The sequence below is a fragment of the Armigeres subalbatus genome, chromosome 2 (assembly GCF_024139115.2).
Source record: "Armigeres subalbatus isolate Guangzhou_Male chromosome 2, GZ_Asu_2, whole genome shotgun sequence".
NCBI lineage: Eukaryota > Metazoa > Arthropoda > Insecta > Diptera > Culicidae > Armigeres > Armigeres subalbatus.
Window position 1 is genome coordinate 92,018,209 of NC_085140.1, and position 17,808 is coordinate 92,036,016.

Below are 17,808 nucleotides of genomic sequence, written 5' to 3' on the forward strand. Positions count from 1 at the left end.
ATGAGATGGATATATGTACAGTGAGATTGAGATCGGAACAGTTCCCCTACTTCATTTTATCGAACAATTCTCCGCGCTAAGGTTTACCCTTCAAAGTAGAGTATGCTTCTTCGTCGAAATAGAAAACTTTTAAATCGTCACCGGTAAAATGGATCTGTGTCAAATTGGATCAAATATTGAGTTCATTACTCCATGATGCTCCGTCCATTTATGATTTGGAAGTTTTTTCGCCATGTGTGACATCTTCCTCAAACTGTTTGTACGTCGGCTGCGGTGGAGGAATGTTTTTGAAAGATATTCTTTCACTCGTTATACCTTGAATTCTTTCACATGCCGTTTCCAGCAGAATATTATTCTTACCAACTGAATCTTGTTTTTGTATAAACGCCATACAACTTTGACAGATAAACTCAGCTTGACTGCAATCATTATTTATCACAATTTCAACAATACGTTCACATATCTAGCATGATTTTTGTGCAACTGATAAGAAATTCATATGCTACAAAATAAGCTTGTGGATTTCTCGACGACGTTTTACATCAATACTGCAATTTGCGATTCACACAGTTTTATGAAAAATTCCTAAGAACAAATCTCAAAATATGTTATGATTATTAAAATTATAAAAACATAAAACAAAAATATTGCAATGAACTGATGTTTGGCCATAAATGCTTCAACTTTTTATGGGCTATTATGTTTTATTGACTATACGCGACTTTAAACTTAGCCATTGAATAGGGCTGCATCCAATCATATGGTAAGTAAATGATATAAGTTACAAACATTTGCCAATTGAAAGTAAACAAACATTATTGTCCATTCAAAAGCTATTTATTTATTGACGTTAAACATACACATCGTGCAAGTACAATCTGATTAAATCCTATCCGGAGCGGTAAGGGCACTTACCTGCACGCAATAACATCGACAACAGCATAAACACCATCCACCGTCAATGAAGAAATGGAAACAGTGGCCATTAAATGCAAACCGTTGTTGTCGCCGTCGTTATTTGTAATCGACTGTTGATGCCTGACACTGGAATTCCCCCGTAAATGTATCAAACCTTCTTGTCCCACATGTCTGTGCTGTGCAGCCGGTTGGCCTTTTCGGAATCCCATGTCAAGAGGCGGCCTCAAAGACCTATGGCAACGTGCCCTTTTATAAATCTCACTCGGAGCTTCGCCGCATCGCCAAACGTAAGTCGGTGCCGCCATGCCAAACCGGGCTTGTTTGAGGAAAATAATGTGTCTTAACCTCATAAATTTCTAGGCTGTAGTACATATCAAGAGCAAGAGCGAGCATGGCTTCAAGTCCGGTGCCTGACCGAAGCCAAAAGTCAATCTCATAAATTGTGATCTTGAATCGTTTATGGTTCTTGGTGTCGGTAAGTAGAATACAATCGTTTCGTTTTTCTTCGTTTTATGCTACCAGAGCGCGATTGGGTATTAACTCTGTTCTCAGAAGAACTGATTATCTGAGGTCAGAAAAATACACGATACAGGTCTAACTATGATGGTCGTTACTAAAGTGTAATTGAAGGTTGAGTTGTAATATCATAAAAAGGACATGTTTTGATTGATGTTTAAATTAACTTTAGGGTGAACTAAAATTGGACGTTATGACTAAAGTCGGTTATGTTTTTTGCACAATATTGAAGCAAGGGATAATAGACTAGGAAGTTTATTATTCTCAGTATGTATTGTGTTCAACCATTAATCGGCGACCAAATGGTCTAAATTTGAGTAAAATGCTATTAATAAACCGGTCCTTTGGTTTGTTGATTGGCACGGAAACTCTGTGCAGCAGCTGCTGCAGCGAGATAGCAATCATTGGGACATGCCCCTGGAACGCCCTGAGCGCCCCGAATGCCAGGAGCACCCGGTTTTCCTGTATCTCCTCTTTCACCTTGCCTGCCAGGTGCTCCTGGAACCTCTCGACCCGGTGGACCAGGGGGACCCACTGGGCCTGGAGCGCCGTCTCGTCCAAACCCATCATGTCCTGGTCTACCCTCTAGACCCGGTTCTCCACGATCTCCTGGTGGTCCCGGCTGGCCGGGGTTGCCAAATTCCCCAGGATATCCTCGTTCACCTATCGGAACAATGGTTTTGAATCGACTATGAAGTATCAATAACATTATTTAACACCTACCAGGAGATCCAGGATATCCTCTATCGCCTTTAGGTCCTGGTTTACCAGGCAAACCTGGTTTTCCAGTCTTTGTTACACCTGGAGGTCCAGGAGGACCGATCAGGCCCGCGGTCAGCTCAGCAAGATGATCTCTCAACACAGCTGCACATATATCTCGCACTTCCGATTCTGTGTAACTCCTTCCTGGAGGGCCGGGTAGACCCGATGCTCCTGGTTGACCGGGCACTCCTGGTGATCCTTGAATTCCTGGAGCACCATCTTGCCCGGGAATACCTGGTAGTCCGACACTGCCTTCTGGACCTCTATCGCCGCCAGCCCCTCTCTCGCCTGGAAGTCCAGTGTATCCCACAGGACCCCTATGACCATATGACATAAAGTTCTCCAAATATCTCCCACCACCCGAAGAAGATCCTTCTCCTGGTGGCCCCGGTGGTCCCGGTGGACCAGGTTGACCCGGAGTTCCTGGGGCACCTGGGACTCCCCGGGGTCCTGGAATGGTCACTCCTAGGTTACCAGTGGCATAACTATTTTCAGTGGCTGGCAATCCAGGTAGACCAGGAGATCCTATAGGGCCAGGTAAACCTGGCAAACCTTGAATACCGGTAGGTCCTCGTGAACCGCTATCTCCCTTATCTCCCTTTTCCCCTCGTACTCCTATAGCAGCGGATACATCTCCCTAAAAAATAAACAATGCATAGGTGGGCATAACATATAGGGAAACGTTGTAGTTACCGGTTCTCCTTTTTCGCCCTTAATGCCTGGAACACCTGGTATGGATATTCCTGCACGACCAGGTAGTCCAGCTTCCCCACGATCACCCTGCAGATATATTATTTCTTGATTACAATTTTTATTTTAGAATAAATTTTTCAATTACCTTTTCACCTCTAATACTTATGCCTGGAGGTCCCTCAGGTCCCGGAAATCCAGGAACGCCAGGCTGCCCTCGAATGGATTCACCTCTCAACCCTGGTGGTCCAATTTCTCCTTGTTCACCCTACATGAAAAAGCTATTAGCCCCGAATAATTCTCTCCAGTATTTTAAAATCAAACATTACCTTTTGTCCTGTACTTCCTAAGCCGGGGGGTCCTCGGGGACCGGGTAAACCAGGTGGACCAATCACACCAACACCGGCAGCGATCGCTGCTCCAGGTTCTCCCTTTTGGCCAATGTCGCCTTTATCGCCTCTAATGGATGCTCCTGGTTGGCCTTCGAAACCTCGTGGCCCGGGAGGACCACGTCTCCCGTTAGCCCCTGCTTCACCCTTAATTCCTGGAACACCTGGGGCTCCAGGTAAACCAGGAGCTCCCTGGAGAAAGGTATTAGTAGTAACATAAAAATCCGTTTTAATTTATTGACTTACATCAGTCCCATTATAACCTGGGGGACAAACGGTATTGCAATCAGCTTTGGGCTCCTGCCCATGCGGCAACTGATTGCTCAAATGTGCCACATCATACAACGGTAGTTCGTCACAATTGCCACGTGCCGGTCGTGTTGGGTCGCAATTCATCACCATCCACTGCAAATCAACAATCGGAGACTCCGGTTCCATAACAGATGTCTCCGCATATCGCGAGATCGAAACGAACCCATTGTTGGTATCGAAGCGCCCACGTGTCTCCAGAGGCGCATTTAGATTTCCTTGAACATCCCGAACCGGCTGACAATCGATCCAGAGATTAAGGTGGTCGTTCGTCACTCCCAGCATGATTTTGTGCCAACGTTGATCGAATAACTATGAAAACATACAACGATGGTCATGGTCTAATTCAAAGCTTACTTGGATTGAACTCACCGCAGAATTGTGGTATTCAACAATCTGCAAATCTCCTTCCAATCCGGGCAATCCAATTTCTAAAGTATGTCTTCCCGGATTCATTGTCACCGCTAGTTGGCTTTCATGATGTTCATTCGTCACCTCGAACAGATGCCACGCTGACACTGGCTCGCTATCCGTCCTGTAGGTGCATTCGAGTGAGAACTGATGGGGGAGACCCAGAGGGAATGCATCCACCGTCCTCATGGTAAGGTTGGCCTCATTTTCCAACCGGTAGGCCGTTTGAAGAACATTGCTACCTTCGATTCTGTACACATGGTGGCTGCTGGACTCCATTTGATCCAAATGGAACTCACGGATAAGATCAAAGGAGCGTAGATCGACATCACCGGGTTTCCAACGACCACATGGTCCCTCATCGTACTCTCCAATGCCAAAAATGTCCTCTGAGGGAGAAAAGATTAGGAGAAAAATCAAATGGAGTTCCAAATGGCGGTAGAAGAATACTCACGCGCTAGAACGACAGCAATGTTTAGCTGTATAAAAAGTAAAAGCCTCCTTCTGAAATTAGGATTAAATGTTGTAAATACTTTAATATGTACAGGGCGGCGATGCAATAACTTTTGAGACATTTCAAATATATTGTTGAGACATGCTACAAGCGCCAGATAAAAATAACTAAAACAACATCTGTCCTTGCTCCCAAGAGCTGAATAAGAAACTAGGCAGCTTAAGTTACAACTATGGTTTTAGAACATTTTTGAAAACATTTTCTCTTCAAGTATACTACACCCAACTGGTGATTGTTTAATTTTCTAACAATTCTGTTTAAGAACCTGCCAAAAACTGTATATAACCTGGGTATATGCGAAAATGCTACAAAACCCGATAACATCCTAGACCGGATCGAGAATCGAACTCGCCATCTCTGGATTGGCAATCCTACGCATTTGCTCGCAAGGCTACCCCAAGAAAATAACGGTAATATTTAAAAAAAAATATCCCTGTTAAATCCACCTAGCGGTAATATTGCTTTTCTTATGGCTAATATGACTACTTGAAGTCGAGTCAAGTACGAGACACTGAAGACGACCACACAGTTGTGGTCGAAATACGTATCTGCAAAGATAACGAAAATTAACTGGTGGAATTAAATGGACAGTACTTAATTCGTCTTAGACGGTTGAATACATTCCACTAAAAGAGCTTTATATATTTTTCCATAAAATAGTTTTTTATTCATTACTTCTAAGTCCATAGTCCGATCTTACCTGTTTACAAATGAAACTAATGAGACAAGATTCCTCGACGAATCCGACGTGTTAAGAGTAAATCCATTTAGAATAAGACAAGACTTTTTGATCGTTTTTTATACTAAAAAAATGTATTTTGACCTTAACTCATAGTTCGACCTTTTTCAACAGGATCCATTCGCGAATAAATCTGTTGATAATAAGTGCAATAAACATATTTTGGCCTGAACGTTTGAGCACATATTCCGATCCGGCGTTTCGGATTTTCGAAAGGAAACAATGGGACAGTTGAATGCAACTGCAAACAAATAGATTAAGGATAAGTGCCAAAAATGATGACATGACTTTTTCGCACACACACATGCATCACTTAAATTCGTCGAACGGAGTTGATGGTGTCAGGCCATTTGACCGAATGCCTTTTGGTTGAACGCCATTTGGTCGAGTGCCATTTGGCCGAGTAGTTTAAAAATTACCTCATATTACGAATTGTGAAAAGTGGGAAGTGAGAAATGAGAAGTGAGAACTGAAACCTGAGACCTGAGAACTGCGAGCGGAGAATGAAGAACTGAAAAATGAGAACTTAGAACTGAGCACTGAGAACTTAGAACTGAAATCTGAGAAATGAATACTGAGAATGGAAAATTGAGAGCTGACAACTTAGAATCGGTAACTGACAACTGAGACCCCGAAAACTGAGAATTGGGCTCCGAGAAATGAGAACTGACTACTGAGAGCAGACAATCGAAATCTGAGAACTGGAACTAAGAGCTGAGAACTGAGAATTGAAGAATAAGAAATGATAATCAAAAAGGGAGAAATGAGAAAATGGCATACGGCCAGACGGCATTCAGCCAGACGAAATTCGGACAAATGGGAATCCGGCAAAATATTTGTTGATTTTCAGTGACTGACGGTAATGCAAAAAACATGTTTTCAAGAGCTCTGCTATACGAATCTCTTCACTTCTCTATTCTTACTTCTCCCTTCACACTTTTCATTTCTCACATCTCAATACATTCCACTTCTGTTTTTTATCAGTGAACTCTCAGTGAACTCTCCCTAACTCGATATTATGTAAATCGATATTTTCCCTTACTCGATGAAATTCAAAGTCCCTTGAATCTAGCATATTTCGCTCCCTCTGTAAGTCGATATTTTCTTTCCTAGATATTCTCCAAGTCAAAGTAATTTTCCATTGTATTTTCACATCGCTAACTCGATGTTATTCGAAATAGTACATGCACGACATAGCTAGAAGCTAGAAGTGAAAAGAGATAAGCGAGAAATGAGAAATAAGAAGTTATAAGTGAGAGATGATAAGTGAGATATGAGAAGTGGGAAGGGAAAAGTTAGAAGTGAGAAATTCAAAGTTAGAAGTGGAAAGTGAAAAATGAGAAGTGAGAAGTGCGAAGTAAGAAGTGAGAAATAAGTAGTAGGAAGTGAAAAATACAAAGTGAGAAGTGAGAAATTCGAAGTGCGAAGAGAGTAATGAGAAGTGAAAAGTATGAAGGGAGAAGTGAAAAGTTAGAAGTGAAATGTGATAAGTGAGATATAAAAAGTTATAAGTGAGAAAAGAAAAGTGAAAAATGAGAAGTGGGAAGTGAGATGTGTGAAGTGAGAAGTGAAAAATAAATAGTGAGAAATGATAAGTTAAAAGTGAGAAGTAAGAAATTCAAAGTGAGAAGTAAGAAATGAGAACTGAAAAGTGCGAAGTAAGACGTGCGAGATGAGTAGTGGAACGTGAGAAATGAGAGTTGAGAAGTTAGAAGTTAAAAGTGAGAAGTTCTAAGTGAATAGTGAGAAGTAAAAAGTTAGAAGTAAAAAATTAGAAGCGAAAAATAGGTGAGGAATGAGAAGCCAGAAATGAGATATAAGATGATATAAGTGAGATGCGAGAAATGTGAGGAATGAGGAGTGAGTGCAATTTTGATCTCTGTTACATGCTTTTGTGTGTTTTTTTGTTTTATAATACACGAGAAAGGCACCATCTTCTTTCTCCTGTCTTATATCTCTGCACTCACATCTTATTTCTCACTTCATTTCTACTTCCCACCCTTTGCTTCTGTTTCCTTACTACTCAAATCCTTCTTTTCATTTCGCAACTAACATATCTCACTTCTCACCACTTTCTTCTCATTTTTCATTTCTTACTATCCACTACTCACAAGTTATTGCACACATCTCACTATTCAATACTCACTTCCGTTTCTCAGTGCTCACTTCTCACTATTCTGTACTCATTTCGAAAATCTTATTTCTCATTCGACGGTTCTCGTTAATCACCATTCACTTCGAATCAGACATCATGCACGCGTACAAAAGAGGATGAGATTGAGCAATGACTGCTACGTGCACATAAAATTTAGCGCACGCGAGTCTCACGAAGCTTGTGTACCTCACATGAACGTTGGTGAGTCGCACTGAGACATTTCAATGCGATCAGCTCATGCGCTGTTTGCCATGGCAAACCTTTTGCAAACAACAGCGGAGGTGCGTAAAACAGATTGGGCGGAAAATTTTCATTCAATAATAACGTCGCCTAAGTAACGCCAGCTATGCATTCCTAGCGCATGAGATGAGTCTCATGAGACGAACATTGAGACACGCTCACTCAGTTATTTTATGCGCGCGCTAGCTTCTCTCGTCGCACTGAATCGATGCTACGTGCGCTTTTGTAGCTCATGGCACACTGTCTCATCCATGTATACACGAGAATTAAGAGACTCTGCTTCGAATATTCCACTTCTCTTTTCACTTAATAAGGAAACAAATGTTAACTGTTCGGCTAAACGGCATTCGGTCAAATATAAATGTGTTCCGTATCATAAACTTCCCTAACTCGATGGTCCCTCCAATATCGACTAAGTGAGAGTTGACTGTTTCAACATAACTGGACAGTGGACAGTGTAGTATTTACTAGAGATGAGAAAAACGGATCACTTTGTTGAACGGTTCAGATCTGGGTCATTCAGTCTAATGATCCGGATCTTTCATACGGATCGGATCTTTAGAACAATACGTAGGGAGAATGAAAAATAGTGAAACGGTTGGCATTCTGGACCATGATTTCGACCCGTACATACCAAAACCACAAGGATACATTATAAGTGTAAAGAACCCGCAATAAGCTTTTCGTTTTATCATGTTCTTCCAAATGGTTAGTTAATTTGCTGATCTGGTGATCCGGATCTTTTAAAAAGTGAACTGCGGATCATTCACTCACATCAAAGATCCGGATCATTTTAACGGTTCCGGATCTGAATGCCCATCTCTAGTATTCACTACACCTAGGAATTCATTAAATTCTTGGTTAACCTGAACATTCATAGTTTTTTAAATACCACTTGGTTTTTCTTTGTGTGGATTCGTGAGATTAACTCATTGTTTCATTGGCGCTGAGGGTCTTAATCGATTAAAACACGGTTTGGTTAAAAAAAACCTGGGACAAACAAAGGGATATTCCTTAAAGAATATCCACTAAGTACGTAACGCAAAAATTGACTATTTTATCACCCCTCCCCCTATTCTACTCTTTTTTTTGAATCCTCTAAAAAAATGTATGGATCATCATATTTCTGGAAAGGCAAAATGCGTGAACGGAACCAGTTATTTCTTGTTGAAATAGCTTGCTTAATCCTTCCCAGGTACTCAGAAGTCATTCATAATAAAGTACAGGTTGAAAGTTGTTTCCTGAAAATCAATGTTGTTTGCGGTATTACTTACGAAAAAAAAAGAATGAAAAAAATTCCAATTATTTTTTTGGAGACAAAATCGGGTCGAAAACGTGATAAAATCGTGACATGATAAAATCGGGTCGAAAACGTGACACAATCGTGGGTAGATAAAATCGAGGGTAGACAAAATCGGGCCAACACTGTATATGAATGTTTCTTTTTTTTTTTTTAAGAAAAAATCATTTAGATGAAATTGTGTTCTCGGACTATATTTAGGTGTAAAACAATACATAGTACAATTTATTTTTTTCGCTTCTGCGCTTTGTTCGCTTAGCCCTTCCTAGCATCAAAGGATTTATCCTTAAAACTTGTGATAATTTTCGATTTTTGTCCCTTTTTACTTTGTTATGGATCCTTACGCGTTGAAATAATTATTATTTAGGCCGGAGATACGGGTTTGACATCAGTACATGAAGGTTCACATGCGTACTCTTGCCCCACCCGTTCCTGCGTACTCTTACCCCACAGTCCCATTATTTGTTCAGTTGATGGCTTTGATCTCTTGGAAAACCAACCGGATTGGTGTTCTGTACCATGAGATACATACAATAGTGTATCGAAATGGTATAATGTTCACCTGATTGAACGTATATAAGCTAATGGAATACTAGTTGCGGAAACACAATTAATTTTAGCTAATTTTTTTTGAGCTAATAGTGTAATGTATTCATTTTTCATAAGACGAGTTTGTCTCTTTAGATGTAAACTAAATAAATAATAATAAAAGACGAGTTTGTACAAGCCGAGTCAAGTACGAGACACTAAGGACGGCCTTATTGTTAAGGTAGAAATACGTATATGTCAAAGGTACAATAAAGTGATGGAATTAAACGGGATAATTCTAACTCGTTTAATGACAAGTGATATTTGCTTTGTTATGGAATTTGAAAACCATGAAGTTTGATATCCATATTGACATATTTTTGCCTTTCTCGTACACTAAGTGCACAATAAAAAAACATATTGACCCCAAAATGAAAATTGTAATAACTTTTTGGTTCTTTGGTCAATCCCGGATGGGTTATTTCGAAAGATAATTTAATCATCTTTTAGAACGTTACCTAAGATTGACCATAGGTGGGCGGGTACCTCGCGGGGAGGGGTTTTCGTAAAAAAGGGTACGAAAACAGTGATTTTTATTGATTATGGATCGACTGTATGTTTTAATTTAATTTATTGAACGGCTACTCAGTCTTGCACTTATTACAACGACAAACAACAAAAATATTTTCCCCTTGAAAAAGACACAATCCCCGTGTCGAAACGTCGGGTAAATAAAAAACTCGTTGTAATAAGTGCAAGACTGAGTAGCCGTTCAATAAATTAAAATAATTTCTATGCTGATTTTGCTTAAAACTAAAATTTTTACCAATTTTGAACTGCATCTTTTCAAAAAAGGTTATGCAGGAAGCCGTGTACTTCGATTTGAGGCATTGATTAGTTCAGAATTTGGCCGCTATTCTATATTCTCTATAAGGATGCAAAATGGTGGGTTGACATCAAGGAAGGAGCGCTCAACAGAGCTTTGGTACCCACAAGTTCCTATCTCACGCTTCCACGGGTCGCCCGATGATAAAAAAACCGCCAGCTAAGGGTTGTGTACTTAGCTGGTAGTGCAGCCTGGGCACTGTTGTCCTTCTGACATCAGCTAGAGTGAGAAGGTACACCTCGAGCGTCAGTTCACCAGGAGTTGCGGCTCAAACAGCGTCGTCCTGGTCGGCCTAGCGGCTGATCAACGAAATGCTGTATCGCGTCAGCTATACCTAAGGTGGCAGCCCCACCAGCGCGATGTAGGTAACGCGACCCCGGTAAGGTAGCTTACTGAAGCCTCTCAAATACCACGAAAAACGCAGATAGAAAAATGAGAACGTTATTTTAGGCAACCGACCCGGCAACAAAATAAGGACTATGATTGGAAACTCGGTACCTGGAATGTCAGGACCTTAAATGAACCTGAACGAGTGAGCCTTCTGGCTCGTGAAATGCAGAAGGTTGGAGTATCCATATTCCCGCTATATTCCCTGAAGTTAAGGCCTTTGAGTCTATAAGCGTAACCAAAGATCAGCAAGCCTGTTTCAAATATTGTAGATACTCTGAGTGATATCAAGATTCAAATGCGTTCACAGTATATGTGCTTGGCCATCCAAGAAATCCCTGGAGTTAAGGCCTTTGAGACTATAAGCTTGACCAGAAATTAGCAAGCTTGTTTCAAATATTGCAGATACTCTGAGTGATGACAGTCCGTTTCTAATATGGTACATGTTTTTAGTGACAAAAAGAATAAAATGCGTTCACGGTATATGTTCTTGGTCATCAAAGAATTCCCTGGAGCTAAGGCCTTTGAAACTATACGTATAACATTCGATTTTGGTGACAGGTTCCGACTAGACCTGTGCGCCGCCGTCTTATTAACGTACGCCGACAACGATGAAGATGTCGGCGACGCGCCATACGCCGGTTGACTGCACGCCGCCGAATTTCGTATTTCACGCCGAAGATTGGCTAGCACAAAAATCACGGTATGCAGTGCATTTGTATTATGTCAAACCAAGGCAACTTTGGGGGCAGCAGGGACAGCAGGGACAGCATGGACCATGTCCAAGGGCTTGACGACCCCTCCCCAGCTGTCTGTGAGTCAGGGAGAACTGCCTAGGGCGTGGTGGGATTTAGCAGAGGGCTCTGCTAAAATCCCTCCCAAAAAACCACAAGTGCCCGTAATCAGACTCTATCAAAGCGACTGTGTGCCGCTTCAAAAGCACAAGCCCAGGGAGTGCCAATTGGCATGGGGAGTGTCCCTACTTCGGTAGGGTAGCGCGTGAGCTGCTTCGGCAGGGAGTGAGTGATCTGTTTGTGCTGAGGCAGGAGTGTCATAGCGCGTCGCCGCTATTGTCACCTCGAAGCGCAGCAGAAGTCTGAATATGGACTACACATGCTGAGGTAGGAGTGTCGTAGCGTAGTATCGTTGATTCGTCCCTACATACCGCTATCGACACCTCGAGGCATGGCAGTGGAGTGTTAGAGTGAGTTGGGGAGTGTCCCTACTTCGGTAGGGTAGCGCGTGAGCTGCTTCGGCAGGGAGTGAGTGATCTGGTTGTGCTGAGGCAGGAGTGTCATAGCGTGTCGCCGCTATTGTCACCTCGAAGCGCAGCAGAAGTCTGAGTATGGACTGCACATGCTGAGGTAGGAGTCGAGGTAGCTATCGACACCTCGAGGCATAGCAGTGGAGTGTTAGAGTGAGCACCCGAAAAAGGGTCACATGGAGCGAATGGTCTTTGGAGAAGCTGCTTCGGCGGCAGGGTAGCAGTGGGTTGTACCCACACACCTACAGTTGTGCACATGTGGTGCATGGGGAGTGTCCCTGCTTCGGCAGGGTAGCGTGTGGTCTGCTTCGGCAGTGGTGTGATTGATCTGCTCGTGCTGAGGCAGGAGTGTCGTAGCGTAATATCTGTAGGCCCAGGCAGTTACCGCTATTGACACCTCGAGGCATGGCAGCGGAGCGCCCGGGAGAGCATCCAAGTAAGACTCAAATGGAGTGAATGGTGTGCGAGCACCCAAGTCAGTCTCGCATGGGACGGGTGCCTGTGTGAGCGATAATGAGCGAGTACGTTTAGTACTGCCATCCCCCAGAAGTAGTACTGGGAGGTAGTTCCTGGGGGAAACGATGGTGGAGCCCAAGGGAGTTTAGTCGGTATTACCGGTATGGTCGAGTCCGACACTCCAGTACACTTCCGTGTGGTAGTTTGGCAACTACAATGCACGTGTACTGGGTTAGTGTGTAAATGCATTCTCCCTTGTAAAAAAAAAAAAAAAAAAAGGGCCAAGGCAACTTATCATGCAATAATAAAATAGCTATTATATCTTTAGCAGATTTGTTTGCTTTTATCTCTGTCACTTTTACTCGCAGTGGCGTGTTAAATGTTAGGTCATCGAAGCTTCTTGGCTACAGATCTACAAATTAATGAGCGTAGCGATTAACTTCTAATCTCATATGTACCTTCATGTCGAATAACCTCATCTGGTCGCATTGGGAGGTTTATCATCTTTTTAAAGGATTGAATATTTCATATCTTAATTGGTATATACGCGGCTACAAGTCAACACTGGTCTGGTCGGATTTTTTTAAACTTTCATGGAGTATCATTGTGATAGCCTCGTGAATGCGTAAATGCAGAATGCAAAAATGATAACTTGGCTTTTGGAGCTGGAGCACGATAGCAAATAGAACATTGCCTTCAATCCTCCTTGTACCTAAATTGCCAGAATTGTTCTGAAAAAAAACTGATTTCGATTTATTTTGATAAACAATTCCCAAAAAAAAAATTCTGGTTTTCCTGAAATAATTTCCAAAGGAAGTCCTGGAGGAAGTTCTAAGGGAATATACGAAGCAAATTCTTAGAGTCTTGAGGAATTTCAGGATTAATCTCCGTAGTAATTACTGGAGGATTTTCTGAAAGAATCTCTAAGGAAAATTCCGAAGGAACTCTTACAGGAATGTCAAAAAATTTATTAGAAAATTTAGGAAGGTCGGTAATTCCTTTAGGAAATTGCTCTAGGAATTCGTACGAAGATATCAGAAAATTCGTCCTAGAATTTTGAAAGGAAATGGCGGAGGAAATTCCGAAGGAATTACTATATGAATTTCCGAGGGAATGGAATGTCTTATGGAATACCTGGAAAATTTCCAGTGGAATTGTTAAAATTATTTCTAAAAGAATTTTGTAGAAATTTTAAAAAGTGTGTAATTATCCACCATCATCAAGCCAGGATGATTCTTGCTCTGCATACGGCTCCACCCAATAGTACAGTCGTATTTAATTACCATTCTGCTTTCAATGCGCTGCTGTATGAAGGGCAAAAAACAGAGGTAGCGGACCCACAAGCAAAGATACTTACGCGAAGCTCGCGGGATAGTGAGAATTTCCTTTCAACAGTGTAACCCAACAGATTAATAAATAGATTCGCAATCCTTTTTCCCTTTCTTTTTGAAGAAGGCGTCAAATCCATTACAACTGTGGGGAATAGTAGAAATTTTTAAAAGTATTCCAAAATAAATTTCTGATGGAATTGTCAGAATTAATCTCAGAGGAATTTTTGATGGAATTTCCAGAAGAAATCCTTAAGAAATTTCCTAAGGGCCTAAGAAGCTCCGAAGCATTTCCTGAATTCCCGAATTCCTGAATGCGTTTCTTGATAACTTACCGAATTAATTCCTGAATGTATTTCCTAGAGAATTATACAGTGTAACACAGGTTACATCCAGCACGTTAAGTCTGATGATGGCTGAAGGTCAGTAAGCCGAAACGCGTCACGGGAAATAATGCGGTTTCTATTCATTATCACTGAGAAAAACCAATATAGCGGAAAAATTTAAGAATTTTTATTTCGAAGGAACTACTGCAGAAAATTCCTAAGGAATTATTGAGAAGATCCGAATATCCAATATCCTTCAGGAAATTTTCTTTGAAAATGTCTTTAGAAAAACCACCAGGAATTAATTTGGACATTCATCCAGGGATTCTTTCAGAAAACCCTCCGAAAAGCCCTTTATATTTTTTCCCTACCTCCAGGAAGTCCATAGGAAATTCCTTAACTAAACCATACAAAATTCCTGCAGAATTCGGGAAAGAATTTGTAAAGGAATTTTCGAAGAAATTTCCAGAGGTATTCGAGTGTTAAACTTATTTTCAATTTAATTCAAAACAACGATTTAAAAAAATGAAGGAATACACAAACGAAATATCTGAAAATTTCCCAAAAGAATTTCCCAAGAGATTCCCGAAGGAATTTCAAAAGAAATCTCCGAAGGTCTACAGGAATTTCTGGGAAATTTTGTAAAGGGAATTCTGGAGGAATGTCCGAAGGAAATTCGGAATAAAAATTCTAGAGAAAGTTTTAAATAAATTTACATAAGCAAATTTTGAAAGAATACCAAACATATCTTCCTAGAGTTCCCAAATATTTTTTTTTTGGAAATTAGTGGAAAAATTTCTATTAGCAATTCCTAAAAGAAATTCCTGAAGGAATATCTAGAAGAAGAAAATCCTAAATCATATTCCGAAGGCTTTTTTCCTGAAAGGATTTTCGAATGTATTCCTAAAACAGTGTCCGTAGGTATTCCTATACAAATTCTTGAAGCATTTTCCATGGGTATTTTTTCAAGAATTCTTAAAAGATTTTTTAAAGGAATTTCCAAAAATGTTTTCGAATGAACTTCTGGAGGAATTCGTAAAAGACTGCGTAATGGAATTTCCGAAGTAATCCCTAAAGAATTTCCGAAGAAATTCCCAAATAAATTTTCAAGGGAATTCTTGGAGGAAATTCTGAAGGAATTCATTAGAGAAATTCTAAATTAATTAATTCTAAATGTGTTTAGAAATTCTTCATACTTATATCACGAGGAATTTCTAAACGCATTTCTGGATTTATATCCAAAGTATTTTCCAATGAACTTGTACTGTGATGCGGCAATGTTCTAGTGGAGGATGTAATTCAAACTTTTGCTGTGGAGATACAGCAATTTTCAAAACCCCTCAAATGCTGCTCGAATTTTGCTTACGGCGTGACGCCGACGCCTCCACCACCGGTGTAAAAATGGCTATGCGCCGCCGCCGTTCACAAATACTTCGGCGCACAGGTCTAGCTCCGACCATTTGTGTTGTCAAAATCAAATGTTGCCAGAATTGTACGGTTTTTTCTCATGATTCTTCACGTTTCTTCACTTATTGTGCCAACAAACCACCTCTAGGGCCAACAAACAAATTTTAATAAAGAAATAACAAATTTCCGAAGAAATTGATTTATGTGTTTTTTTCTACAAATTTTTTCAACGTCGGTTTTGGGATCTAACCACTTTTTTAAATCACCCGACCACTATTATCAATCTTAGGTAACGTTCTAGAAGATGATTAAATTATCTTTCGAAACAGCACAAAAAAACAAAAAGGTCTAACATTTTCAATTTGGGGTCTATATGACCCCAGAGCACCGACAACGTGAGTTTTTTGAAAAAAATTAAACTGTAGCGTTTATTTTCAAAATTTTTCAAGCGAATTTGCACGTAGCAGAAAGATCTCGGCGAGTTTCAAAAATTATCAAAAATTACGAAAATCGGTTGAAAAAAAAATGCAGCCTTCTAAAGTAGCCTGGGGCCAAATTGACCCCAGAGCACATACAAAAGGTTAAAATGTTGAAGTGTTATTCTAAACGTATCAATTTCGATTGATTTTTGTTATTGCGTCACAGGGTGGTTAACGTTAATCAACGATTAACGCCGTTAACGTCAACTTTTCAAAGATTCAACGTCGACGATGTTGCGTTGCATTTTTGACAAACCAACGTTGACCGTTGATTTTCACCCAGGAGTGAAGAATCTTCTAGTCTTGTCTTTTTTCGTTTGAACATTCTTGGTTTTCTAAAAGATAAGAATGGTAATAATGATGCTAATATTCTGTTCAGATTACAAGTTTTATAACAAGATATAATAATAAAACGATAATATAATATGTGAACTTTCTTGCCCAAAAATAATATTTTGAGAGGAAAACAAAAAAAAATCGGATAATTTTGAAGATTTTCAAAACATTCTTTAACAAATCCGAGGAGTTTTTTAAAAATATTTTTCAATTTATTATCTATTTTTTATCCACCCACCCTTGACTTTTTGGAGATCAGTAGGACATAATTTTAATTAAATATTTGTAACGGCCTATATGCGTGCAATCAAATATGATGGAAATAATGGGATGTACCATTACCATTAATTGCTGTTTCGACTTCTCTTTCAATATTTTTCACATGCCCTCAAATTATCCAAATTATACCCGGTATCTGGTGGTCTGAGCCTAAATTTGACCCAGTTAATCAAAACTTAATGAATTTTCGTCGAGCCCTGGCAGAGAATCGGTTGATATTTCACAGTGTTATGATCATTTGCATTTTGATAAAATTTCAACTGGTACGGTATTACCTGTACGCTTTTCACTACAAAATGTGACAGGCCTTTACCTTTCCATTCTCCCAAGTGTGTTACAAAATTAAGTAACTCATGATATAACCTTATCAATCTGAATAATAACACACCTCATTGCTTTATTTGCTCACTATCGCTGCACAAAACACATAATTAACTTCTCCACAGAGTCCCGCGAGATTTTCTTCTAACTTTTTATCGAGTATATGCGTCCGACCCGAAGTGCCACTACAAACTGAAACACCATTCAAATCTCCAGAAAATGATACCCAGGAACATCTTCAGTTGCTCAAAAATCGGATATCCATACCATATGTGTAAGTTCGGATCGAAACTCAATATGATAATCCAAAAATAGCTCATAAAAAGAGTTCACCCAATCAACAATGATTAAACTTTCGAAAAAATAAAATATAACGAGTAGCGATGTGACTTTGAACTCTATTCGGCACTTGAGCTGGAAATGAAGAAAATGAAAAAAAAAACACAGCTTGAAACATTAAACTCAGCTACCACATATCACTCGCCCCCTACAAGTCCAAATCGAAAATCGTCGTTAGTTTCGCAATGTGTTATCCAGATGTGTGATCCAATTCCGATTCAACGTAGTTTCAGTTCTGCGAATCAATGTAGGCTAGGTGTACCAGTTGTGGCTATAGCACCAGTTGTCGCACTAGTGCTTTATATGCGAAATGACCAATCAAATCACCGCAAATCAAGTTCATATCGATAAAGCATATTCATATGATGCGATAACACCTTTGATTTTCTCCAAAACAAGCAAAGCATAATTGTAAAAATTGATTTTGCTTAATTTTCGACGTCCTTTGCACCAGTTGTCGCACTAGTGGTCCCTATTTGGCCAATCCCATAAGAAAACAATGGGATTTGCCAAATAAGGAACCAAAATT

The 17,808-nt window shown here is 40.2% G+C and overlaps 1 protein-coding gene across 2 annotated transcripts; it reads right to left on the bottom strand.

Moving 5' to 3' along the window:
- Nucleotides 1–1,673: 1,673 nt before the first annotated feature.
- LOC134214715 (collagen alpha-1(IX) chain-like) lies at nt 1,674–17,143 on the bottom strand. 2 transcript variants are annotated; one of them, XM_062694036.1, is made up of 9 exons: nt 17,008–17,143; nt 4,450–4,499; nt 3,957–4,384; nt 3,522–3,896; nt 3,216–3,467; nt 3,035–3,154; nt 2,890–2,976; nt 2,158–2,833; nt 1,674–2,097 (listed from the first exon to the last, which is right to left on the bottom strand). In XM_062694036.1, the coding sequence occupies exons 1-9, from the start codon at nt 17,010–17,012 to the stop codon at nt 1,763–1,765; spliced, it is 2,328 nt and encodes a 775-aa protein (XP_062550020.1). In that variant the 5' UTR covers nt 17,013–17,143; the 3' UTR covers nt 1,674–1,762. The 2 variants fall into 2 exon arrangements, with proteins under 2 accessions (XP_062550020.1, XP_062550021.1); XM_062694037.1 differs by having other exon boundaries at nt 4,450–4,496; nt 17,008–17,112.
- Nucleotides 17,144–17,808: the final 665 nt, after the last annotated feature.

Coding starts and splice junctions, on each gene's coding strand:
- LOC134214715 (XM_062694036.1), bottom strand. Junction 3,155..3,215: donor TAGGAAGTACAGGACAAAAG/GTAATGTTTGAT, acceptor TTTTTCATGTAG/GGTGAACAAGGAGAAATTGG. Junction 2,977..3,034: donor TAAGTATTAGAGGTGAAAAG/GTAATTGAAAAA, acceptor ATATATCTGCAG/GGTGATCGTGGGGAAGCTGG.